At 39.5% G+C, this 27,223-nt stretch overlaps 1 protein-coding gene across 2 annotated transcripts; it reads right to left on the bottom strand.

Moving 5' to 3' along the window:
• Positions 1 to 218: 218 nt before the first annotated feature.
• Positions 219 to 21,942, bottom strand: cldn23l (claudin 23-like). Of its 2 annotated transcripts, none has more exons than XM_020520468.2 (2): positions 21,822 to 21,942; positions 219 to 961 (listed from the first exon to the last, which is right to left on the bottom strand). In XM_020520468.2, exon 2 carries the CDS (start codon positions 930 to 932, stop codon positions 339 to 341), a length of 594 nt encoding a protein of 197 aa, XP_020376057.1. In that variant the 5' UTR covers positions 933 to 961; positions 21,822 to 21,942; the 3' UTR covers positions 219 to 338. The 2 variants fall into 2 exon arrangements, with proteins under 2 accessions (XP_020376057.1, XP_048468965.1); XM_048613008.1 differs by lacking the exon at positions 21,822 to 21,942 and adding an exon at positions 8,804 to 8,843.
• Positions 21,943 to 27,223: the final 5,281 nt, after the last annotated feature.

Raw genomic sequence — 27,223 nt, 5'->3', positions numbered from 1 at the left:
ACTTCATTACCTGTTGGATGATCCTCATCTGCCAATTACCCTCTTCTTTGCAAACAAGTTTTAAAACTGATGAACACTTGTTCAAAGAAATTTTTTAATGTCAAATGATTTTTTTTCATAGGTGTTTGCTCCCAAGAGTGAACAGAAATTAATCCTTTATTCTGGAAAACCTAAGGGCAACCTTATTCATCACAATTGATACATACCTAACTAGGACACTAATGCTCTTAGTTTAATGATAATGCCACACACAGTTGGGATTTAACATTTAATACATGCCTTAATCTATAGTAGCATATTAGAAATGAACAAGGCAAGCTGGTGCCCAATGATTTGATCTAGTAATCAACCTCATAGGGTCTTTTGGCGTTTTGTCCTGACTCTCTACATCTCTCAAATGTTGGGCAGGTGAAGCTCAGAGCGAGGGCTATTCCTCCAAAGATCTCAATGCAGCTTCCAGCCCAGCCAAAGTATAGGGAGCTCCCACTTTGGTAGCGGGTGTGGGTGTCAGGGCTGATTTCCTGCATGAAAGTCATGTAGAGAGTTAGTGGGGTGATACACAAAGATCCAGCCAAGATAATGACAACTCCACTAGCTCCAGCTACATTACGAAGGGGGAAGTCCATCCAGCAACGTATCCCAACACTGGCCACGATGATTCCCATTCCACACACCAGGAGGGAGCTCAGCATGAGGGCCCTGGACCACTGCACAATTTCATCCCTCTGATACACTGTGGTCACTGGCCAGCACTGTTTAGTGTCCTGCAGTTCTAGGCATGATTCCCACAGACCATCAGACTTCATGGCTATGTTTTTCCCCAGGTTAATAGACCCCTGGCGCCACTGTGGGGTTAACACAGCCACAAACACCAGGACCAGCCCAACAGGAGCACTGATAATCCCGATGATCATCGGTGATGGGGTCCGCATGTTGTGGATAATCAGGATCCAACCAGAACCTGCAAGGAGAAGCGACAAGATGTCAGTGCATATTGTGAAGAGCATTTGAACAAAGTGACCAGCTGCAAACTAGTAAATGGATGAGATTCTACTTTGACAAAAAAAAGGAGCATATTATTTAAATTGAGAAAGACTGCAGAACTCTACAGTAAAGACGGATCTGAGTGTCCTAGTACGGAGCTCATCATATGTTAATACGCAGATACATCAAGTGATTAGGAAGGCAGTTAGAATGTTGTATCTAATTGCAAGAGGAATGGAATGTAAAAACAGGGATTTTTGTTGAAGGTGTACAGATCTCTGGTTAGATGACATCTAGAGTACTGTGTATAGTTTTGGTCTCATTTAAGAACAATGTAAATGCAATGGAAGTTCACAGAAGATTCACTTGACTGATTCATGGAATTAGGGGGTTATCCTTTGAAGAAACGTTGGAGAGGCTGGACCTTTCTCCAGTGGAATTTAGAAGATGAGAGGTGATGTTTAATGTTTTAGCGAAGATCTGTAGCTCAGCTTGCAGTTGGAGTTGTCGGTATCCCAACTCCAGAGGTGATATTACTGAAACAAATAAGATCCCAAGGTGCTTTGACAGGGTGGATGCTTAAAGGACCCGCACCTTGTGGAAGAAACTAGAATAGGGGACAGTTTGAAAATATAGGCTCTCCCATCTAAGACAGAAACAAGCAGTTAATTTTTCTCTCAGAGATTTGAGAGTCAGGCTGAGGTTACCATGAAGGACTCTGCATCTCAATCTCTCCATTGCCTGAGGTATAGTAACTCTCGGAATAAACCACCACCTCTCTCTGTCTCTCACTCTCGCTCTCTCTCTTGCTCCCTCTCATGTCAGAACGGCCCTGTGTTTCGGTAGGGCTATGACACCTTTACCTTTAGACTATGAAATTAAGAATATATTCCATGTATTCAACATCAATAATACATTGTCCAATATGATTTGTCTAATCTATATGAAGATTAAAATCACTCACAATTAGCACAGTATCTTTCTTACAATCTCCTATTATTTCTTGATTTAAAGTCTGATATACAGTGTACCCATTATTAAAGGCCTGCAAACTATTCTAACCGGTGTGTATTTTCTTTGACACTTCTTATATCAACTGAAATGGGCGATGATCACGTCCCACCAGAGTACTGATCTCATCCTTTAGTAACAGAGCTACCTCATCTCATTTTTTTCCATTTCCTATTTTCTAGTCCTCTAGAATGTAAAATATCCTTAAACATTCAGTACATCAAATATTTGGCACCTGGCCTCAGACACCTTGTAATAACTTCTCTATAATGACTGTCATATTGTTTATTTCTATTTGTGAAATCATTCATCTACCTCTACATTTCATTCTGATAAATTCCTTTTACCATTTTCCTCTACTCTGACCAGATCTTTGATATACTGTTGCATCTTTATGCCCTCTCCCTCTTGTCATACTCAAGTTATCTTTGCCATCATAATGTTACCTTGCCCTATTGCTTTGTCCTTTTTCTCCAATTTCCCCTTAGACTTAGGCATTCATCAGGACTTAGCTCTCAGCACGTTTCAATTGAAACCTGGCCCAACAAAAAATTTCCTCTTTTCAAGATTAAAAACAAAATAGTGCTGATGTGAGAAATCTGAAATAGAAACTGCTAGAGAAACTCAGCAACTCTTGCAGCATCCGTGGAAAGATAAATTTTGAGTCCTATATGACTTTTGTTTAGAATTCTTCTTCAGTTCTGAAGATGAGTGATTTTGGCCTTGAACCAGTAACTATTACTCTGTCTCTCTCTTTCTCTCCCCAGATTTTTCCAGGCATATAAGTTTCTCCATCATTTTCAATTTTTATTTTTATCTCTCTTTCAAAGTACTGATCTGTCAGTCCACATTAATTGGAAACTATTTGTCCCACACCAATCTTTAAGGCACACATTCAACTATCTGATTTTATTAACCCTTTACCAATTTGCTCATGGCTAGGAAGTAATCCATATATTATTAACTTTGCTTTCTAACTAAGCCCCGGCTGCTCATAACACCTCAACATAACATCTTCCTTAATTTTACCTATGTAGTTAGTGAGAAAGTGGAACACGACAGCTGGATTTTCCCCTCCCTCTCCAAGTTTCTCCCCACAGCCAAGGAGATGTCCCTAACTGTAGAATCAGACAGACTAGTTTCAAAAGAAAACAATGTCAAATTCACCAGTCATCTTTTTTTATTCACTCACAGGATGAGGGTGTCGCTGGCTAGGCTAACATTTATTTTCCGTCCCTAATTGCTCAGATGGCAGTTAAGAGTCAACCACATTGCTGTGGGTCTGGAGTCACATTGTAGACCAGACTAGGTAAGGATGACAGTTTCCTTCCCTAAAGGACATTGGTGAACCAGATGTGTTTTTCCAACGACCGACAATGGATTCATGATCATCATTAGACTTTTAATTCCAGATGTTTACTGAATTCAAACTCCACAAAGTGCCACAATGGGATTCAACTCAGAATTCCAGAACATTAACTGGGTCTCTGGATGGACAGTCCAGCAATAATTCAACTAATTAATGCCTTGAGATTTCAACTCTGAGATCTAGCTGTCTCTCACTCCATCTCTCAGACAACTCTTGTCATGTAAAAGACCGGAACAACACCTGTTTCCTTATTCACCAAATTCAAAAATTAAGCTATAATCAATAAGCTGACCTTCTGCAAAGCTGGATGGTCTCTGTGCCTATTTATTTCATGTATTAACAAAAGACTTCTGTAACTATTTTCCCATTTGCAGTACCATGGCAATCCAACTGCCCCAGGCCCAGGAGCAGGGGATCTTAAGAGCCAACATCAGCAACAAGAAAAATAGAAACAACAAAAACAAGATACATTTATATAGCATCTCTAATGTAAGAAAATATCCTCAGGTGTTTTGAAACTCAACAGAAACCACCAGACATTTTCAAACCTCACTGGAAGGGCTTCAAACAAAGGAACAAAGAGATTGCAGGGATAATTAAATCATACAGTGGACAAAATGATTGAGTCTAGCATCGAACAAAGTGACTATTAAGAATCTGGACAAGTAGGGGAGTCTATCAACAAACAAGATCAATAAGAGAGGCAATTATAGATGAGCAACAATTGCTAGCCTTGTCAGTGTAACATATATCCATAAATAAATTAAAACATGGATGATTTGAACATAGAATAGTTTCTTTCCCTTGAAAAGTTTTCACCCTCAGGTATTTATCCACCTCTCTTTGAAAGAGATACTAAAAAACTTATTTCCAGTGTCCTTTCATGCCAAACATTCCAACTCCTAATTACAGGAAACAGTTTCTCTTTTTTTAATTCCATGTAAACTCTTCATAATCTCTGACAGAAAATCTTCTTCGACTTCTCTGCTCTGTGCTGAACAATCTCAGCTTTTCATATCTATTCAAGTACTGGAGAGCTTTAATCCCTGGAACTATTCTTGTAATAACATTTTTGTTTGATAAATTCCATGAAGTGTACTCTGTCTCAATTGAGACGGTAACTTCAGTTCCTTCATCCAGATTGTTAATATATAACATGAATTATTGTAGTCTGAACACTGACCCCCCCTGCAGAACCTCATTAGTCATCGGCTGCCATCTTGAAAAAGACCCGTTTATCCCTGCTCTGTTTTCTGCCAGTCAGCCAATCCTCTATCCCTGCCAGTACCTTGCCTTAATACCAGGGGCTGTTATTTAGCAGCTTTCCATGTGACATCTTGGCAAAGGCCTTCTGGAAATCCAAATAGATCATGTCCACTGGCTCTCCTTTGTCGAACTTGCTTGTTACCTCCTCAAAGAATTCAAACAGATTTGTCAGGCATGACCTCCCCTTGATGAAGCCGTGTTGACTTAGCCCTGTTTTACCATGCAATTCCAAGTACTCCACAATCTCATCCTTAGTAATGAACTCTAAAATTTTAACAACGACCGAGATCAGGCTAACCAGGCTATAGTTTCCTGTCTTCTGCCTTCCTCCCTCCTCAAAATTGGGGTGTTACATTAGCTATTTTCGAGTCCTCCGGGTCATTTCCTGACTCCAGTGGTTCCTGAAATGTCACCACCAATGCTTCTACAATCTCTTCAGCTATCTCCTTCAGAACTCTAGAGTGCAATCTATCTGGTCTGGGTGATTTATCCACCTTCAGACCTTTCAGCTTCCTCAACACCTCCTTTTAGTGCATTTAGTGCCTAAATTTATAGAGGATGGGGCTGAAAGATAGTTAAACTCAAATACCTGACTCAAATATTAAATCAAAACATGAGTTTCACTACCTAAAAGATAAGGTGCTAGTGAAAAATGGAAACCATCTTAACACCAACCAATGCAGAACAGGCATTAATCCATCAGGTGATAGTTACATTTGAGTATCATAATGATATTTTATGAATGGCTCACAAAATTCCAACAGCAAGTCACCTAAGTATTCTGAAATGCGGGCTCAAATATTACAAGATATTATTGGCCAGAATTAAATAAATACACGGTTAGATTTTGCCAGATATTCCAGTATATGCTAGGTAATAGAGAAACCCTAACCATCAACTAAACCTGTGTCTTTAATTCCAGCACCATCCTTTCAAAGAACAGTTTGACAGTTTCTTAAGAGATTTGTAGAATGCCGACTTAAAACCAGGAATAGTAATCGATATATTTTATCAATTATGGATCTTTCAATCAAATTTCCTCAAGCAATGCCTTTAGGAAAAGAATTACAGCAAAAATTATAGTGGAGAAGTTAGTTCAATTTATTAAACATATGGTTTTTCCAAAGAAATACAATCAGATAAAGATTTAAGTACAAATATTTAAAGAAATAATGGACAGTTTGAGAATAAAATGACTTAAATCTTCAGCTTATCATCCACAATCTCAAGAATCACTGGCATCAAAATTTTAAGACCATGATTAGAGGTTATTCTCAAGAATGCCATAATGATTACAATAAAGGAATTCTCTAGTTATTGTTTGTGAGGTGTACCTCTAATAAATTCACAGATTTCAAACCCTTTGAGCTGATAAACAAACATGAGATGAGAGGGCCTCTTAACTTAAATACAGAAAAATTCATTAACCAAAGCTCAGAGGCTGCACTTTTGAACAATGTGCCATGGTTCAAAGAAAAATCCAAAGCATGGGACTCTGCCTAAAAAAATGTTTTAAAAGTGATACAATGCAAACTAGAGCAGATAAAAGGCCAACACTCAGAATTTTGTTGATGGAAACAAGATGTTGGTATTGTTACCTGTCTCCAGGGAACCGTTAAAAATGAAGATTCATTGGGCCTTAACAAGTCAAAGAGAAACTCAATTATGTGAACTATTCAGTGAGTACTCCAAATGGGAAGAGAAATCAGCAAGTGTGTCATGTTCATATGTTAAACGAATACTGTTACAGGCAGGATCATGAGAATATAAATGTGTTTGCAGTAGTGAAAGAAATAGGGAGTGAAATAAAAACAAAAATCAAAACAATTCAAGAATTAATCAGAAATTGAAAGTTCAAAAGTTGACCCTACAGTTATCAGATTGGACAATACAGATGTGCTTAAAAAGGTTAGATGGGATAATATGCTACCTCCCAGAAACTATCAAAGTAATCATAAAACTTTTGCAGACTCATTAATTAGCTTCTCTATCTCGGCCAGAAAAAAAGATATTTGACTATGCTTGATTTTAATGTAGGGGAAGTATTACCTATAAAACAATGGCCTTACAAACTCACCTAAATAGGTGAGTTCAGTAAGTGAAGAAATCAATTTTATGATGGAAAATTACATTACTGAAATGTGTCATTAGTAGCTGGAGTTTATCTCATGTGATAGTGCTAAAAGTGGACAGATCATAACTGACTTTACAATAATTGACATATGAGAGGATTACACAAGCCTGGAATGTTACAAAATCAACTAATTAAAAGGATATTGGCAAATTCCATTGACTGATATAGTCAAAGAAATAATCAGCTTTTGTAACACTGGATGGATTTTATCAATGCAAATTCAATGGAATACAAAGTGCACCGACAATTTTTCAATGATTAACCAACAAGATAATCAAAGGAATTTGCAACTGTGCTGTATATCTGGACAATGTGATTATGTTTGGCCAAATCTACGAGGAATGTTTACACTCTTGAACTAAACATTTGTTCAGTTACAGTGAGACTATTTGATCATAAATTTGGCTAAAAGTGTATTTGCCAAAGCAAACATGATTTATTTTGGCCACATTGTGAAACAAGACCAAATAGCACCAAAATAAAACTTTCCTGCGCCTAAGGCAAAAAATAAGTTTTATGAAATATTGACATGAGTTGGTTTCATCAGAAGCACTTTCTAAATCTCAGCACTGTAGTGGCTCATGTTACAAGTTGGTTAAAGAAAGGCGAGAAATTTGAATTGTCATAAGAATGTGTGATTAACTTTAACAACTTAAAAGCTGCACTGACTATCACACCAGTTTTACCATCACCAAATTATGATAAGTCATTAATGCTGGCTGTTGGTCACAGTCACATCATTGTTGGTGCATTGTTGTTATAGGATGATATGGGGATTTATAAACCAGTCAGTTATATTTCTAGAAAACTGAATTTGTGCTAACAGAAATATTCAATGTTGAAGAAAGAGCCACTGAGTCTGCTATTGACTCTCCAACATTTTGAAATCTACATATTCAACAGTTGTGCACAGACTGTTATTTATACAGACAGACCATAATCCATCAGGTTTGTTTTAGCAAGATTCCATAACAAGAATTCAAGATTCTTTTGTTGTAGTGTCATGCTACAAACATGTAATTTGAAAATCATTCAAATCACAGGAAAAGTCAATATTATAATGGATGTTTTATCAACAACAAATATGAAGGGAAAATCTTGTAGGACAAATGGACATGTGAAGAATATATTTGTTATGAAAATGCTTGTGTACTTATTGTAATTATGTTATTACATGTATTATAGTAAAATACAGATAGTGATAAGGACCTTTAATAGAAAATGAAAATGCCTGTTAAAGACTAACTTGAGCTTTTATCACCTACATAAGGAGAGGCCAGAGACTCATAGCAGCAGGAAGGCCACTTAGTTTTGGCAATCTCTGTGTCATCAGTGCTGAAAAGAAGGCTTAGGCTGTTTTAGTAGTTCTAGAAAAGCAGGGTTGGAAACAGGACTAGAGAAAGCCTTAAGCTTTTCTTAGAGTTCAACGAAAAATGTCAGTGAGTCAGTCTGTGGCTATGTTTCTCTGGGAGAGATGGAAAGAATCACATCTGATAAATGTGCACAAAGTTACTGCAGGGAAATGTTTGCAGCCTCATCAATTCAATAAGAAACTAAGGCGTTACGGTGAGAGGTTGGATCTTTCTTTACACAATTTATGATAACATCTTTCCAAACTGTTTTATACTTATCTTTTTAGTTATTTTTATTTTATATTGCAAACATATGTTCTTTTATTTTAAAAAATATCATTGACAGCATCTTGTGAATATGTTCAGTCACTGAACAACATGGTAGCCAAATTGCAAACATAATATCTATGGTCCATCAAGCCAGGTTTTACTTTGGAATCTGACTTGTCCAGTATTACTATCAGCTGGGATCATAGCATCTGCCATCATTTATAGTAAACATAAGATAAAAGCCCAATGTGCCAATCACTGAGGCCTAACAAATCACACTTACAAGATTATAATAAGTACTTATACAACATAACACAGGGAAGAGACTGGTATTGAGGTGGGGAATAGTGCAATATGAGTTTGACTCAAGAATTCCACAGAGGCTAGTATTCCTTCATCAAGTCACCCTTTACTTACATGTGGAGAGTCCTTTACATTGATCCAGCTCCCTCAGAGCCAGCTTTCAGAATGAACAAGATGTCTGACTCTCCTGTTTTTAATCCATCAGCCAGGGCTCCCTGATTGGATCAGATTAATAGCCCCAGTCATACTCCTATTTTATGAGGTCCACCTGGCTGACCTTGTACAATCACTGCATCCCTCCCCCTCTGAGTCTAAGGACATAGGCTGATTCTTTTACTTGTAGCTCCTCCTGGGGCATTTTAGCACTGGGTCAGGTTCCTCCCACTCAGCCTCGATGCAGGTGGCATGTATCGCACAGTAGCTTACCTCTTGAGCCCAGGACATCTTGGAAGAAATTTATTCTCTTCTTTAGGCAGAAAAGGCATTAAGATGGCAATATCCACCGTGACCATCTCAGATTCTGAGGTCTCTTCAATGCTTGACCGAGAGGGCAAACCCACAGGTTCCACCAGCCTTTCCAACTGTTCCAAGGAACTGGGCACATCTTGCTCCTGCACCTGTATGCGAGTTTGCAGCTTTCATATGTTTCCTGGGCTAGTTCAAGACTGTCGCACCTACCTGAAACTTATACATCACTGGACCTGATCTCACGTTGACCATGCCTCTCACCCATGCAGAGCCAGGAAGATCAGATTTAATCTGGTGCAGAGTCTACTCCCCATTAACAACTCTGCAGGAGCTATCCCTGTAATTGCACGAGGGGTGGTCTGATAATTCAAAAGGAACTGGGACAATTTGGTATCGAGTGAAGCTGTAGGCTGGTTCTTTAAGCTTGCCTTCAAAGTTGGACTGCTTTTTCTGCCAGACCATTGGATGACAAATGATATGGAGCTGTTCTTTTATGTCGAATGCCATTCAACTTTAGGAAATCCTCAAATTCCCTGTGAGTAAAGGATGGCCCGTTATCTGTGACCAATTCTTCCAGGAGTCCACGTATTGCAAAAAGTGCACACAGTTTCTCTATCATTGTTCTTGTGTTTGACAAATGAACTCTATGCACTAATCACTTTGAGTGGGCATCCACAATGACTAAGAACATTGAACAAAGGACCTGCACAGTCAACGTGTAACCGAGTCCAGGGTTTACCAGGCCATTCCCACAAATGTGTGGTAATTTTTAGCCTTGTTGGCACTCTGGGCACTGCCCCACCAATGCGGCTATATCTGCATCCCATTGTGGCCAACAGATATAACCTCTTGCCAACATCTTCATTTTGGAAATCCCTGAATGAACCTGGTAGAGTTCAGCCAGTATCTGGCGGTGACCTTTGCTCAGGACAATCTCTCTTCCTCCCCATAATAATATGCTGTCCTCTCCTGTGATCTGGTCTCTACGGGTCCAAAAAGGTTTCAATTCTGATTGTGATGGCCCTTTGGCTTCCCCCATTACCACCTGCTGTTTCAGTTTCACCAGGACTGGATCTATCTTCGTCCAAAGTCAGCTGTGACCGGAAGTGTGTCCAGAAAATTTAAAACCATTTGCAGGCCTCCCAAATTGCTGTGGTACCTCCCCACTTCTGTCTCCCAGTTCCCTTGTTATGCGGCCTCCCAGTCTCTGTACCTGTTCCTATCTCAATCGTGAGTCTATTATCAGGGAGTCTCTGCAAATGCCTGACCTCTAATTGTATCTAATAACTGTCCCCATGCTCAGATCTCATGTTAGATTCTCCTGGGCTGGTGCATTATGTCCCACAAAAGGCTTTAGTACCATGCAGTAAATAGAACAAGACTGTCTGGACAGTGATGCAGCTGTAGCTATGACTGAGAGAGATCAAGGTGTTTCAAATGTATTTAATGAGATAGGAGTGATCAGTAGAAAGATTGAATGTGTCATTCATTTCATTGTACTTCCAAACTGGTCCAAAATTGCTATGTAAAACTCATTAAAACCTCCTGCCACATTACACTGGTAATTGGCATGTTCATTCTATTTCTGTGGTCATGCACCATTGTACAAATTAAGCTTTCTAAGTAAGGTGATACTGCTGGAAGAAAGAATATAATTAGTTGTATTTCTGTAGCAAAACCTCAGGATGTCCCAAACCAATTTACAGCACATGAAGCATTTCTGAAGTATGGCCACTAGGTGATGGAACAAGTAGCAACTAAGTTGTGCATGGTAAGATCCCACAAACAATGAGATAAGTGACCAGACAACCTGCATTAGTGATGGTGGTTGATGGATAAATATTGCCCTAGGAAATCAGGGAGAACTTTCCTATTCTCTTGGTATCTTTCAATAGCCCACTGATCTAAAAAACTGTTTGATTCTTTCTTTAAAAAACTCAGAACTTCACAGCATTGAAAACCAAAACCCTATTTACCCCCACTTTATAATCTAAATTCCAAAAAATAATAATACACTATAAACTTCCATTATACACTCCATTAATCAACCTACCAAGCCCCCGCTTCTCATTATATCCCGTAATCCACATAAAAACAGATTATAGAGATAACCACCCTACAGAATACTATGATATCTACCAACAATATACACTGACTGCCACCAGGGATGCAGGGAAATCAACTAGTCAAAGTATACAGATATCCACCTGAATACACCCATTACTTTGAAAAGGCAAAGTCATTTGTTTGTGTAGTACTTTTCCAAAGCTACTATTTAAGATTTATCAACACAATAGCCCTTGCCAATGTACAATGTTTAGATTGTGTAGGCAAATCCTCCAACTGTAGCAATTGCCTAAATAAGTACGATTCTAATTATCTTTGTTGACACTAATCTGTCAAAGAGTAATTTGTAGGCCTCCCAAAATTGCCCTACACAGAATAAAGAGTGGAGGAACTGGGAATCTTGCAATTTTGGATTATTAATTTTTTAAAAATGAAAGAACAGCGGATGCTGTAAATCAGAAACAAAACAGAAGTTGCTGGAAAAGATCAGCAGGTCTGGCAGCATCTGTGAAGAGAAATCAGTGTTAACGTTTCAGGTCTGGTGATCCTTCCTCAGAACTGATTGTAGCTAGGAAAATGTCAGTTTATATGCAGCAGATGGGGTGAGGGGAGGGGTAAGGAGTAAACGATAGGTTGGGATAGAGCCCAAAGAGAGAGAAGAGCAACTGTACAGACAAAGGAGTGGATAACAATCTGTCTAGGAGGGTGAATAGCTGTTAATAGAGACTGTTAGTGGCTAACAATGGGTAGTGTACAATGGCAAACTATATGATAACAAGGCCTGGTGTCTGGGGTAAGGGGTAAGGACATGGGAGAGCTCAAGCTCTAAAGTTTCTGAACTCGATATTGAGTACTGAAGGCTGCAGGGCCCCAAGTGGAAAATAAGGTGCTATTCTTCCAGCTTGCGCTAAGCTTCACTAGAACACTGCAGCAAGCCTGAGACAGAGAGATTGGTCAGGGAACAGGATGGTATGTTGGAGCAGCAGGCAACTGGAAGCTCAGGGTCTTTTCTGCGGGCAGAACATAGGTGTACTGCAAAGCAGTCAACTAGTCTACGCTTCATTTCCCCAATGTAGAGGAGACCATATTGTGAGCAATGAATGCAGTAGACTAGATTATGTGAAATGCAGGTGAGGCACTGTTTCACCTGGAGGGTGTGTTTGGGCCCTTGGATAATGAGGAGGGAAAAGGTAAACAGGTAGGCGTTACACCTTCTCCGGTTACAGGGGAAGGTGCCGTGGGGTTGTGGGGTGTGTTGGAAGTGAAGGAAGAGTCAACCAGGGTGTCCTGGAGGGAATGGTCCCTGTGGAAGGCTGACAAGGGAGGGGAGGTGAATATGTATCTGGTGGTGGCATCTCGCTGGAGGTGGCAGAAATGGCGGCTAATGAACTTCTGGATGTTGAAGCTGGTGGGATGACAGATAAAGACAAGGGGAATCCTATCACTGTTGTGGGAGTGAAGAGAGGGGGTGAGGGCTGAAGTGCAGGAGATGGGTCGGACCCAGTTGAGGGCCCTGTCAACAATGGCACTGAGGAATCCTCAGTTGAAGAAGAAGGTGGACATTTCGGAGGCTCCCTTGTCAAAGTTCGCATCATTGAAACAGATGCAATGGAGACGGAGGAACTGGGAGAATGGACTAGAGTCTTTACAGGAAGCAGGGTGTGAGGATACTCTTTTTGAGATTTCCTTTTCATTATTTCCGATTTTTCACTCTCTCTTTGAACTTAATTTCACCTATCTCAGCATTATTTAATTTTCTTTCAGTGTCTTGTTTCTTTATCTCAAATTCATGATTCTGTCAGATACTTCAGAAAAGGAATCGTTAATTTCTCATGTTTTATTCCATTGTTCTTTAACTCCCATTTGTCCCTCTTGACTTTTCTTAATCTGGTTTCATTTGTTTCATTTCTTGTTAATTTTTGGGAGAGTGTATGTTCTGAAACTATCTTAATTTCAGACACAATTCTCCAACATAGTCTAATACTCTCAGGGTTTTAACTGTCAATTAGAATAGACCAGTTAATGATTTTGTTTAAAGTGGGAATGAGAATTTTAGGCAGTGTTCAAATACTAGCGCCAACAGTGTGAATTCAGAGTCATGTTTCAGAGTGTCATATTTAGACGTTAATAAGAACATGGAATGTCTTGGATCAAAAAAGATAACATTCAATCCAGTTGGTCCCATAGAATCTCTCAAAATCAATCACTTCCTTAAGCAGCTATCTAAATATGCCTTCAATTTTCCTACACTCACTGTTCATTGTCCCTTTGTACAATTTGATGAAAACCTTTCTTTTACAGCAACGACAGCAACATATATTTATACTGTATCTTTAAGCTATATCCTGTGGTGCACCACAGGATCAGATTTTTTTTTTCACAAATGGGATGTGAATCTTCCTGGCTAGGCCAGCATTTATTAACCATCCCTAATTGACACAGCTGGAGAAAGTGGTGGTGAGATGCCTTCTTGAACTACTTCAATCCTTGGGGTATAGGTACGCCCACAGTGCTGTTAGGGATGGCATTCCAGGAATTTGACCAGTGACAGTGAAGGAACAGTGATATAGTTCCAAGTCAGATTGGTGTGTCGTTTGGAGAGGTATTCCCATGTGCCTGCTGCCCTGGTCCTTCTAGGTGGTAGAATTCACAGGTTTGAAATGTCTTGCCAGAGGAGCCTTGGTGAGTTACTCTTGTAGATGGCACACACAGCCCCACTGTGCGCTAATGATGAATGGAGGGAATGTTGAAGGAGGTGAATGAGTGTCAAACAAGTGGATTGCTTTATCCTGTACAGTGTCAAATTTGTTGAGTTTTGTTAGAGCTGCATTCAACCAGACAAATACAGAATATCTATCACACTTCTGACTTGCATTTTGTAGATAGTGGGCAAGCATTGGGGGGACAGGAAATGAGCTACATGCTGTAGAATTCCTAGTCTCAAACCTGCTTTTGTAGCCATTGTATTGATATGACAGTTTCAGGTCAATGATAGGACGGTGGTAATGAGGAATTCATTCATAGCAATGTCATTGAATGTCAAGGATGATGGTTAGACTTTCTCATGTCAGAATTAGTCATTGTCTGTCAATTGTATGTTGTCAATGTTACTTGCCACTTATTGTCCAAGCCTAGATCTTATCCACTTCTTGCTGTATATGTACATGGACTGCTTCAGTATTTAAGGAGTCATGAATGATGCTGAATATTGTGTGAACTTCAGCAAACATTCCCATTTCTGAGCTTGTAATGGAGTCATTGATGAGCCAGACCTAAAATGGTTTGGCTCAAGACTGGTGCCAAAAGCGCAGGACTTGATCCCTGTTCTGGCTGGAATAGACTTGCAGCCTGACTCTTTGCCCTACTCATAGTGGAGATTACAAACTATGGGTCAGACATGCCACTGAGAGAAAACTCAAGGGAGTGGGAGAAGTGACTATACCCTCTCCTTCAAATCTGTCATCATCATCCCTCCGATAAAACAACTTTTGACCCCTTCCAACTTGCAAACCACTATCTCTCTTTCTTGTCTACAGACCTTAAATGCGTCATTACTTCCCAAATTGCCACCTGTTTTTCCAGGAACTCCATGGCGTCATTAAAATCATCTATTTCCACTTATTTCACTTAACTCCATACATGCCTCAGCAAATCTCCAGCTGAAACCCTTATCCATGCCTTTGCTACCTCTAGACTTGACTATTCTAACAGACTCCTGGCTCGCCTCCCAAATTCTCCCTTCTTGAGTTCATTAAAAATTTTGCTGACCATGTTGTACATCACACCATCTCCTATTTACCCATAGCCACCACACGCGCTGATCCACATTGGTTCCTGGTTAAGAAACACCTTGATTTTAAAATTCTAAGCCTAGTTTTTAAATTCTTCTTAGCCACTGACTCTTTCCCTCTCCTGGCAACAGACCCTTCCTTATCTTGTAATCTCTAAGAAATTGGCAGTCTTTTAATTCTAGTCCCCATAAGCATCTCTATTTTTAACCACTTTACCATTATTGGCCATGTTTTCAGTTTCCTGGGCCCTAATTTCTGGAAACTCCTCCCAAAACATCTCTGTCTCACACCTAACTTTCTTGCTTTAAGATACTCCTTAAAACTCCACTTTTAACCAAGCTTTTGTTATCTGCCCTACTGTTTCCTAATGTGGTTTGGTGTCATATTTTGTTTTAGAATGCCCCTGTGAAGCACTTTGGGATATTCCATTATGGTAAAGGATATTAAGAGACCAAAGATACTACATAGATTACTTTTGGATTCAGAGTGCCATGTGTGTAATTGTGTTTGTTATTTCTCAGTTCCTGCTCCCCTTCCCTGTGATAAAAACAAAGAATGGCTGATGCTGGAAATCTGAAACAATATCAGAAAGTGCTGGAGAAACTCAGCAGGTCTGACAGTATCTGAGGAGAGAAAAATAGAGTTAATGTTTTGAGTCCAGGGTGTACTCAAAATGTTAATTCTTTTTCTTTCTACAGATGCTGACAGACCCACTGAGTTTCTCCAGCACTTTTTGTTTTTATTCCTCTTCCCTGTGTACCTTGTTTGTGACCTGGAAGTTAGATCATCTGCTTCCAAGCATTTGGCCCACCCTGCAGTGGAGGAATCCAGAACAGGCAGAGCACCCTCAGGATAATGGGTTAATCATTTAGGACGGTGATGAGAAGGAATTTCTTTACTTGCAAGGTTGTTACGTTTGAAATCATCTATTGTGGATTTTGAATATATTTAAGGCTGAGACAAACAGTATTTTGGTCTCTCAAAGAATATATAGGAGCAGAGGGAAAAGTGAAGTTAAGGCAGAAGATCAGTCATGATTGCTTTTAATGTTAGAGTTCAAGGGCTGTTTGGTCCCACGTGAATTTGATCTAGTTCTTCTGTTCTTGCCTTTCTGTAATATTCTGTTTGTGAAACACCCTAGAGCACACTAGTCATTCGCAAATCGCTGATGCAGCAATTGCATCAGACATTGCTGCCTGGAGAACAAACTCCAGTAATAATTTGCTGAATGATTTTTTTTTGCCTACTCAGCCTTTTCCTTTCATCTGTGAGATAGTTATAATCAGATGAGAAGCAGCACTTTTTTAAAAAACTTGATCTGAACTGACAAAGGATAATTAAAGAGCAGAAGGTGGGAATTGGGACACAGCGTGTACATCACACTTCATACAATGCCTTGTTCTTTTTAAAGTAGTCAGAAGACTAGAATGAAACATACATTTAACCAACAGTTTGCACTGATCTTAACCCAATTAGCAAAGGGGCCGCACAGAGATTACTGGTCAGAGACAGCACTGATTACTAAGAAACCATACATTGTTTATATAAAACTTTGAATATAAAAATCTTTTGAATCAAGGAATGAGAATCATGGGGATTCACTATTAGGTTCAAAACCCCATCTTTGGGATAACAGGCTCTTACGACCAACACAAGAATGGACGATGCTAAACAAGTTCAGGACAAGCCAAGGCCCCTATGTACTTTTGAGACCTCAATACAAACTTTTCCTGCACTTGTGTGCAGATACATCCGATCAAACAACGTCACACATTTTTGATGCCTCAATGGGCTAAATAGCAAGCTAAATCACATTAAGCTCAGCAATGAGGAAGGTGAGGCTTGACTTTGAGAATTTTCATTCATTAAAAGAAATCAAAGTAAACGGTTAGTCTGACTTGAAGCCTTGAATTTGGAGCCAATCCTGAGGTGTATATCAGGATTTTGAAATCCATATTCCTGGATTTACATTGTTTCTTGGTGATTTAGACTCTTCCGTGGGACAGGCAGAAAGAATGTAATGAATACTAACATCATATATCTCTTCATTCAGCTCATATTCAGAATATTCAGACTCAGGCTCTCATTGTTCACATTAGAAAGTGGCCAATTAATTGGTGTGATTGTCTTGCCAGACACTTTCTAGTTTCTTCTTACCAGTTAGGACAATTTGATGGTTTACATGATCCCTGGGTTTGAGTGAACTGGTCAGATAGTTAATGCTGCAAAATAGGGCCTTGGCTAGTCTTGTAGAACAGAGGGACTTATGGGTGCAAGTACATAATTCTTTGAGGTTTGTATCACATATAGACAGGGTGGTTAAAAAGGCATTTAGCATGCTTGCCTTTATTGCTCAGTCCTTTGAGTATAGGTGTTGGAAAGTCATGTTGAGATTGTACAGGACATTGGTGAGGCTTCTTCTGGAATATTGTGTTTCGTTCTGGCTGCCCAGTTATAGGAAGAAATTATTAAACTGGAGAGAGTTTACCGGGATGTTGCGAGGTATGGAAGGTTTGAGTTATAAAGAAAGGCTGGATAGGCTGGAACTCTTTTCCACTGGAGCGTAGGAAGTTAAGAGGTGACCTGATAGAAGTTTATAAAATAATGAGACGTATAGATAGAGTCAATAGTAGTTGTCTTTTCCCTAGAATGGGGATTTCAAGACTAGGGGGCACATTTTTAAGTTGAGAGTAGAGAGATTTAAAAAAGACATGAGGGTGATTCACATGTGGAATGAACTTCCAGAGGAAGCGTTGAATGTGGGTACAATTACAATGTTTAAAAGACATTTGGATAAGTACATGAATAGGAAAGATTTGGAGGGATACAGGCCAGGAGCTGACAGGTGGGATTAGTTTAGTTTGGGATTATGTTCGGCATGGACTGGTTGGAACAAAGGGTCTGTTTCTGTGCTGTATGACTCTATGACTCTATTTACAATTGATACAATTAAAGCTCCCTGTCCATTTTATCCATTCAATAATTGATGAAGTATTAAACGTACAATTTCTTTGACAATAAAATGCTGTTCCCAAATTGTTATTTACTCAGTTCTTAAAGTGCCTACAACAAGGTCCAAAAGACTAGGCTCGAAACGTCAGCCTTCCTGCTCCTATGATGCTGCTTGGCCTGCTGTGTTCATCCAGCTTACACCTTGTTATCTCAGATTCTCCAGCATCTGCAGTTCCTACTATCTCTCACTAATAAGTCTCAATTTTCAGCAAGAACTCTTCAAACTGCATTTAAGCAGGAGAGCTAGTTCACCAAGAACCTCTGCAAACCCACTCTAAAAACAGGCATGTCCCCAGCTGGTACTTCTCCGCAGCGCAGCTGTAGGTCTTGGACTAAATTTAATAGCCTGCAGCTAGGAAACAGGAGTCAGGTTCATTACCACCTTCTCTATCTCTCCAGCCAATGCAGCTACCTGCCACCCATTGCAGTCAGTAGGTGGCCATTGGTAGCTTTGGAAACACTAACCCTTCTGGTATTATCCTCATTATTTTTGAATGAACAGCAATATTCACAAAAAAGATTTGTAATCAGTTTCTTCATCTTTACTTTAAGGAAACTAGATGAAGGAACGGTAAGAGAAGGGGGAAACCTGTCCATCACATATTGCTCCCAGTTATGATAATTGTTCACTCCTTACCATTACAAATACAATTAAACCCCAATATAAACTTCTTAACAATGCTAATCACTGGAGAACTGAGAGACTATACCAATTGACAAAGATTTAACAAGCTGAGGCTCTTCAAATTGGTTGAGAGATGATCTCTGTTATTTTTAAGATTATGGAAGAGTGAATGCAGAAATATTTCCACTGAGATCAAAATTAGAGACTATAAATAGTTTTTTTTTTAAAATCCTATGGAATTTTTTTAAAATCTGAATAATGTAAATGTGGAATTCACTGTCACAAGTAGTTTGCATCATTAGCATAGTTGCATTTGCAGGGAAGCCAGATAAGCCTATAAGGAAGAAAGGAATATATTGATAGTGAGAGAGTGAGAGCAGGCTTTGCAGGACCATAAACCCCAGGACAGACCTGTTTTGCCAGGTGGTCTATATTTGGACTAAAAATTATTCTATGCATTTCTTTCCCTTTTCTGATGTTCTATCTTCCTGCCTCCTGTCTAGATTCCTGCGAAAATGTAGTCATCTCAGAAATATTGAACAGTCAAAGAGAAGGTGAGAAATTGGAGGCCTAACTCAGAACTGTATTCCCTTTTGAAGGGAGCTATCTCCTTGGGAACTAACAACTCTCCAATAGCTCCACACATCTGATTGATATTTTAATAATTAAGTTTAATATTTTTCTATTTCACATTGAACTTATCCAATGCTGTGCTTCTCATCCTACAGATGCAAGAATGTAATAAAAATGAACCTTTCAAATTTACACAAACAAAGGAGGACTCCCCATTCTCAGTGTGCTGGTCAATGTTGTCAATGTTAGAAATCTGAGTGAAGTGGGTGAGAAGAAAGGTGCATTAAATGAGGATATATCCGAGAAACACTGTAAATCTCATCAATTTCATCTCGTGGCAGGAGCTTCTAGCTGAGGGACTGTGAAATGTAAACAAAAAAAAAAGCTTCCCCACTGCATTTCATTCATTGACTTACTCCTGGTGATTTCTGGACATTTCAAGATGCTTTGCAGCCAATGAACTAAATAGGATTCACCGTTGCAATATCAGAAATGTAGCATTCAATTTGTGAACAACAAATTCTCACAAACCACAATCTGATCATTATCAGATAATCTGTGTTTCTGATGTTGGTTGAGGAATAAATATTGGCCAAAGTATTAGGAATAAATCATTGCTCTTCCTCAAATTAATTCTGTGCGATCTTTTATGTCCATCTGAGACCAGGTGGGCCTCAATTTAATATCGCATCTGAAAGATGGCAACACTACCTCGGTGTTGTATTAGATATTGAGCCCAGATTTTTGTGTTCAGTTCTAGGAGATGGACTTGAATGCACAATCTTCTGACTCAGATGCAAGAGTGCTACCAATTAATTCACAATGGACAATATCAAAGGATATGAAGCAAAAGTGTGTACTTACAATTGTGCAGATCAACTGCAATCTAATTGAATGGTGGAAAAACACTGAATGATCTATTCCTATGGTCTTATTTAAAGCAATTTATAGGTTTTCTCAGCAACCCTTAACATCTGTAAACATTTGCTGTGAACAGATAGACAGATATGTGCTCCACTGTTCCTCTCTACTATATATCCTCTGAATAAATCTGCAAAATATCTTCAATTTCCTGTTCTTCTAAGGATGCAAATATTTGAATTAAATGAGTACAATGGCTGAAGCTTGAGTGCTAACTACTGTCGGTGATAATGTTTGAACTTTTGAACATTTAAATACTGAAAATCATGATTGCACTGTACTGGCATTATCTATCATTAATTGGCAGTCAACAATGAATATTGGATTTCATAAACTCAAATATATGTTTGCACTTGTTATCATGACAACCAGTAATGGATTTTTCTAAGACAGCAGTTGCTTCAGTCTGACATTCAAGCCTAAACAAGTTATAGATACAGAACACATTGCACAGAATTGTACATTGTTATATTGGAATAAAAGGAAGAACAATGGCACCAATTAGTTTATTCCTTTTATGTTGTGTTGACTGATAATGTTCTTTCCATGGGAAAGTAACGATAAAACTTTTGGTAACGATTTATTGGATTGAAATGTACTTGAATTGGTAACAGTCAAACATTGGCAAGTACACCAGAATACATACAGCCACACAAATGTTTCAGTGAGATACATACCACTGGCCAAGATTCAAATCCAAAATAAACTGGTCAATGACATTCTCTCATCTGCTGTGTAAGGGTCCTCTATGACATGAAGTTAAGGCAGTCCAGGTTTTCTGAGCACAAAACCATCCCTAATTCAGCACAAGAGAGGAAGCCTCACTCAAGGAGGCCTTGGGATGGCTGGTGTGGATGCTGGACAAAAGAGGGAAGAGCTTAAACTGGGTGAAATTGTCAAAGAGAATAGAGGGAGTTCTGAACTGCATTTAGTTGCGCTGTAACAGACTCTGAAGTGAGGAAGTGTAACTTGACTAGCACTGAAAGTAATAGCCTTGATGTGAGAAAGAGAGAATCTTTGGTTAGTATTTCCATGTTTCATTTTCCACAAAAAATGTAAATACCTGTAGTGCGTTTGTGTGCTGCTTTTGTGTGGCTGTGTTCCTGAGAACTTGCCTGTAATTGCAACACTAGACTTAGACACTCAGTCATCCTGTGACTGGCAATGAACTGCTCCATCCACTGAGGATGCACATAACATGATGTCTTAATCAATTTTCTCAGAATGATGGAATTTCAAAATTCTACAGTTGGAAAATCTAAAGCCGAAGTCTGTCAAATCGAATATCAACTGCAGTGAAACAGATCTAATGTTCTATCACTAAGATCTACTAAATGACCCAGAATCACCCAGTAAGTGGCAAGACTAAAACTTTTTTAGTGAACACTTATCCCAGCTGTTCAACTGTGACCTTCAGAGTTCAAAACTCTTGAGTTCCTTTGTTGTCAGACACAGATCCTAGCGCGTTGTACATTCTGCATGTAGAGTACCAAATGCATCAATCAAGAGACGTCTGGGTCGAGCATAGTCACACTCCAGAATACAACGGTGTTATTTGTGCAAAATCGGTTGGACACCGGAACAATGAGTTATGGATTAAGCTCCTGCAAAAGCCCTGACACCCTCGCGATGTGCTGTTTTAGTACAGAACAGGGAGAGAGAAACAGACACTTACCACTTCCAGTGTTCCTACAGAGCTGTCTGCAGTCAAGGGCTTCGCTGTGACTGAGCTGGGTGACTGCCTTGCTGAAAGCTACTTGTCTTCATCTAACAGCAGTCTGTGGCTGTGATGTCCCGTCTCACTGCATCTCTGTCTGATTCAGTCTATCATCTCCCTCTGTGGTTCGGGAAAGCTGTGTGGTAGGGGGAGGGGCAGATGTTGTACATTTCCTTCCCGCTGTTTCGGAGCACAGCCAACCACGGGAGGGGAATTGTTTCCTTAAGCAAGACCAAATTTATCTGAGGGAATATTAGAGCTAAATTCAACCAGCTTGGCATTTCATTTAAAAGAGCAATGGTAATGCTGTTGAGGACAATGTTTAGATTTCTGTTTTGGTTCAGACAGTCATTGTCTAGCACTCAGTCTGGAGAGAATTTCACTTGTCTCTTATCAGCCCAAACCTGAAAATAGTCCAAGTCTTGTTGCATTTGGACATGGACTGGTTTAGTATCTCTGAAGTCATGAATGGTGCTGAACATAGTGCAGTCATCAGCGAAAATTCCCATTTCTGCAGAAGCCATTGATGAAGCAGCTGAAGACGGTCGGTCAGTACCCAGAGATACTCCTGCAGCGAAGACCTGGTATTGAGATGATTAATTTCCATCAGCCATAGTTTTTGTGCGTGGTATGACTCCAACCAGTGGGGAGTTTTCTCCCTAATTCCTGTTGAATTCAGTTTTGCTGGGGTTCCTTGATACCATATCTAGTCAAGTGCTGCCTTGACGTTAGGGGCAGTTATTCTCACCTCACCTCTGAAGTTCACCTTTTTTTGTTCATATTCATAACAAGGGTGTAATTAGGTCAAGAGCTGACAGGCCCTGAGTGGAGGAATCAAACTAATTACAAGTGATGTTTTTTTTCTCTCTGTACAAGTGCTGCTTGAAGACCCATAGCCTTTGTGGTATTCAATGCCTTCAGCTGTATCTTGATATCGGGTGGAGTGAGTAAAATTGGTTGAAGACTGGCATATGTGATGCTGAGGGCCTCAGGAGGATTGCAAGGTGGATCATCCACTTGGCACTTCTGGCTGAAGATAGATACAAATACTTCAGACTTTTCTTTTGCACTGATGTGGGCTCCTTAATTATTTAGGAGGAGGCTATTTGGCAGATGTTTCTTGATTAATTGTCCAGCACCATTCACAGGTATATATAACTGGACTATAGGGCTTAGATTTGATCAATAAAGCTTTCTTGTGGTGCAATGGTAAAGTCCCTACCCTTGAACCAGGAATCCTGGGTTCAACTCCCATGTTCTCCAGAAGTGTGTAATAACATCTCTGAACAGGTTGATTAGGAAATATAGGTTAAATTTAAAAACATAGGTTTGATCCATTGGTTGTGGGATCACTTGGCCCTCCCCATTGCATGCTGCTTCCACTGTTGGACATACAAATACTTTGTTATAGCTTCACCAAGTCAACAATTCATTTTTAGATACACTTGGTTCTGCTCCTGGCATGCCCTACTGCACTCTTTATTGAACCAATATTGATCACACAGCTTGATAGTAATGGTAGAGAGCCAAGCCATGAGTTTACAAATTGTGGATTGAATACAATTCTGCTGCTGCTGGTCCACCATGCCTCATAGATACCAGTTTTTGAGTTGTTCGATTTGTTCAGAATCCATTCCATTTAGCATAATGGTAGTGCCACATAACACAAAAGAGGATAATCTCAAATTTAAGATGGAATTTTGTCCCTTCAAAGACTGTGCGGTGGTCTCTCCAATAGCTATTGTCGAGGACAGATGCATTTGCAAAAGGTAGATTAGTGAGGACAAGGTCAAGCAGGTTTTTCTCTTTTGTTGATTCCCTCAGCATCTGCTGCAGACCCAACCTGGCAACTATTCCCTTTAGGACTAGATCAGCTCAATAGCTAATGGTGTTCCTGGGTCAGTCTTGGTGATGCACATTGAAGTCCCCCACCAGAGTATATTCTGTGTTATATTCTATATAGTATATTCTATGCTTAGTTCTTCTTCAACATGAAGGAGTACTGATTAATCAGCTAAGGATGCAGTATGTGGTAATCAGTACGAGGTTTCCCTGCCCGTATTTGACCTGATGCCATGAGACTTCATGTGTCTGGAGTCATATCCTGAATATTTCTGCATACTTCGTTAGTATGCTGAGACTCCTAATTTGATTTTAGGTTATCAGCAAATTTTGATATCATTCTTCTGAAATTTGTGGCAAGATCATTTAAACTAATGAGTTCCCAGCACAGATATCTGGGGAACAAGAATAGCCACATATCCTGCCAATATGATAGATCTAGTCCAACATTTCACCCTATGATCTCTTCCAAATGGTTACATTCCCTTTAATACCATGTGTGTTAGTTTTTTCATCATGTCAGAAATGCCGCCTGTTCAAATGCCCTTAGGAAATTTTTCTTCTGCTAACTTTGTGTGGGTACTCAGATTGATTGAGCTGAGCTGAGAACTGATATTAAAATTAGTGGCTGTCCAAAATAAAACAGGAAGTAGTGATGCTGATATTGTCACTAAGTAATGTATCCTTCAACTGAAGCCATTTGATTTAATGAATCCTTCTGTCCTGTAATCCATGAAATGTTACTTCCAGTAATGATGATGTGATGGTAGAAATGTACACCAGACAGAACAAACCAGCTCTGATGTCTGTTGGTGCACATTGCAGATAGTTGTGAATTGCATTAAGTACAAATTGTACACCTTCCAGTCTCCATGGAAATCTAGTCAATGTAAAATAGTGTAATGACCTACCAGTGCCAAGATCCAAGGCTGTAGCATTTATAAAGTTTTGATATTCAATAGCTGCATGTATTAGGAGACACTCCTGAACAATCCCCTTCTGTTTTTTTTCCCTCTCATTGATATGGGAATGTTTGTGTGATTCTGGATTCAGTGGAAAGATCTCACCCTAAGTGCTCATCAGGTGAAAAGTCAAGAGCAACATTAATTAAACATTGTAACACATCAAAGAGGCCAACCAAAGATAAACAGTGTCTGATTGACAGATACAGGAGGGTGCTCAGGAACGGAAAGGTTTGTAAATGTTTACAATAAATGGGACAGTTTAATTTAAGCACTCTTCAATTAGTTGTGTTACACATTCTATATCAGTCGCATCTCAAAGGCTGCCATTAACCTTGAAGGTAGTCACTGGAACAATGTCCCTGTCAGGCAGTACTGTACCTCAGGATTAATGATGACTTGCCTCCTGTCTGAATCAATGAATTCTGAAATAGTCGATGATGTCCATTGCATGATCTGCAGACTGCCACTCGGCCCCTCTGCAGGACAGGTTGTGCTTCAGTGTTGAGGAGATTTGTTTAGAGGTTTGCACACACCACAATGCCTTGACTACAAACTCTACATGTTCCTGACGAAGCCTCTACTTATTTGATGCTTTCCCAAATGAGCCTTCTCTAATTTAATCTGTCGTCATAAGCCAAGGTCTTACATGTGTGGAGAGATATGTTTGACCTCTTCAGAAATGTTTTGAGAACATCTCTAAAACATTTCTGCTGTCATCCTGAGAATAGGCCATCCTAGGCTGTTGCATATTGTGTAATGAAAAAGTAATAATTGGCAATCTAGATGTGTGAAGCCCCTTGGGGATGAGCAACTATAACATGATATACATCAAGATATAGAGTGACATAGTTGTTTCTGAGTTTAGGCTCCTGAATCGTACAATTGCACATCTCATGTATGAGGTGTGAATTGCCTATGATAGATTGGGGACCATTACTTAGAGGGATGACAGTGGAAAGGCAATGGCAAACATTCAAAGAGCACATGAGTGAATTGCAGCAATTGTTCATTCCTGTTTGGTGCAAAAGTAAAATGGAAAAGGTGGCCAAACCATGGCTTACAAGAGAAATTAAAGATTGTGTTACATCCAAGGAAGAGGCATACCAATTGGTCAGAAAGACCTGAGGAGTAAAAGCAGTTTAGAATTCAGCAAAGGTAAACAAAAAGATTGATTAAGAAAGGGAAAGTAGAGTGTGAGAGTAAGCTTGCAAAGAACATACAAAATACATAGAAGTTTCTATAGGTATATGAACAGAAATAATTTGGTGAAGACAAATGTAGGTTACTTATATTCAGAAACAGGGCAATTTATAAGGGGGAACAAAGAAACGATTCACCAACTGAACACATACTTTGGTTCTGTGTCCAAAGGAGACCACAAATAATATACTAGAAATGTTGAGGGGCTTGATGGGACTGAAAGCCAATAAATCCCCAAGCCCTGATAATCTATATCCCAGAGTACTTAAGTGGCCTTAGAAATAGTGAATGCATTGGTAGTCATTTTTCAAGATTCTTTAGCCTCTGGAACAGTTCCTACAGATTAGAGGGTAGTTAATGTAACCCTTCTCTTTAAGAAAGGAGACAGGGAGAAAACCAGGAGGTATAAACCAGTCAGCCTGATGCTGATGCTCAGGAAAACACTGAAGTCTATTATAAATTAGTTGAGCAGTTGGAAAAGAGTGGCAGGATCGGACAGACTCAACATACTTAACAAATCTACTGGAATTCTTCAAGGCTATAACTGATACTGTTGATGAGGGGGAGCCAGCGGATGTGGTTGACTTGGACTTTCAGAAGGCTTTCAACAAAAGTCTCACATAGGAGATTAGTGTGTAATATTACAGTGTATGGGATTGAAGATAATGCATTGAGATAGATGGGAATCTGTATGGCAGAAAGGAAACAAAGAGTAGGAATAAACAGGTTATTTTTCAGAAAGGCAAGCAATGACTAGTGGGGTACTGCAGGAATCAGTACTAAGACTCTAGCCATATACAATACATATTCATGAATTGAATGAGGGAATTACATGCAATATCTCTAAATTTGCAGATGACACAAAGCTGGGTGGGAAGGTGAGCTGTGGGGAGGATGCAGAGATGCTTCAGTATGACATGGACAAGCTGAGTGGGCAAATACAGGGCAAATGTAGTATAATGTGAATTTTACTGTTGGGGTGTCCATTACCAGGGATCACAATCTAAAGATGTGGAGTAAACTATTTAGGGTTGAGATGTGGAGAAATTTCTTCAGTCAGAGAGTGGTAAACTTGTGGAATTCATTACCACAGGGGCAAAACATCGTATGATTTCCCAAAAGAGTAGGATATAGCACTTTGGGCTAAAGCGAACAAAGAATGGGGGAGGGGTGAAAAGCAGGAACAGGCTATTGAGTTGGATGATCAGCCATGATCATAATGAATAGTGGAGTAGACTTGAAGGGCTGAATGACCTACTCCTGCTCCTATTTTCTGTGTTTCTATTTTTCTAACGTCTTGCATAACTCAGTTCCAAGTTGTTTTGGGATTCTGATATCATGCATATGAATATG

Source organism: Rhincodon typus, chromosome 27, assembly GCF_021869965.1.
Source record: "Rhincodon typus isolate 14 chromosome 27, sRhiTyp1.1, whole genome shotgun sequence".
Lineage (NCBI taxonomy): Eukaryota > Metazoa > Chordata > Chondrichthyes > Orectolobiformes > Rhincodontidae > Rhincodon > Rhincodon typus.
The sequence above is the reverse complement of the archived record's forward strand: the minus strand, read 5'-3'. Positions and strand labels throughout refer to the sequence as shown.

What these genes read in the sequence shown, in the direction of transcription:
- cldn23l (XM_020520468.2), bottom strand. Translation starts at nt 932, where the DNA reads ATGCGGACCCCATCACCGATGATCATCGGGATTATCAGTGCTCCTGTT.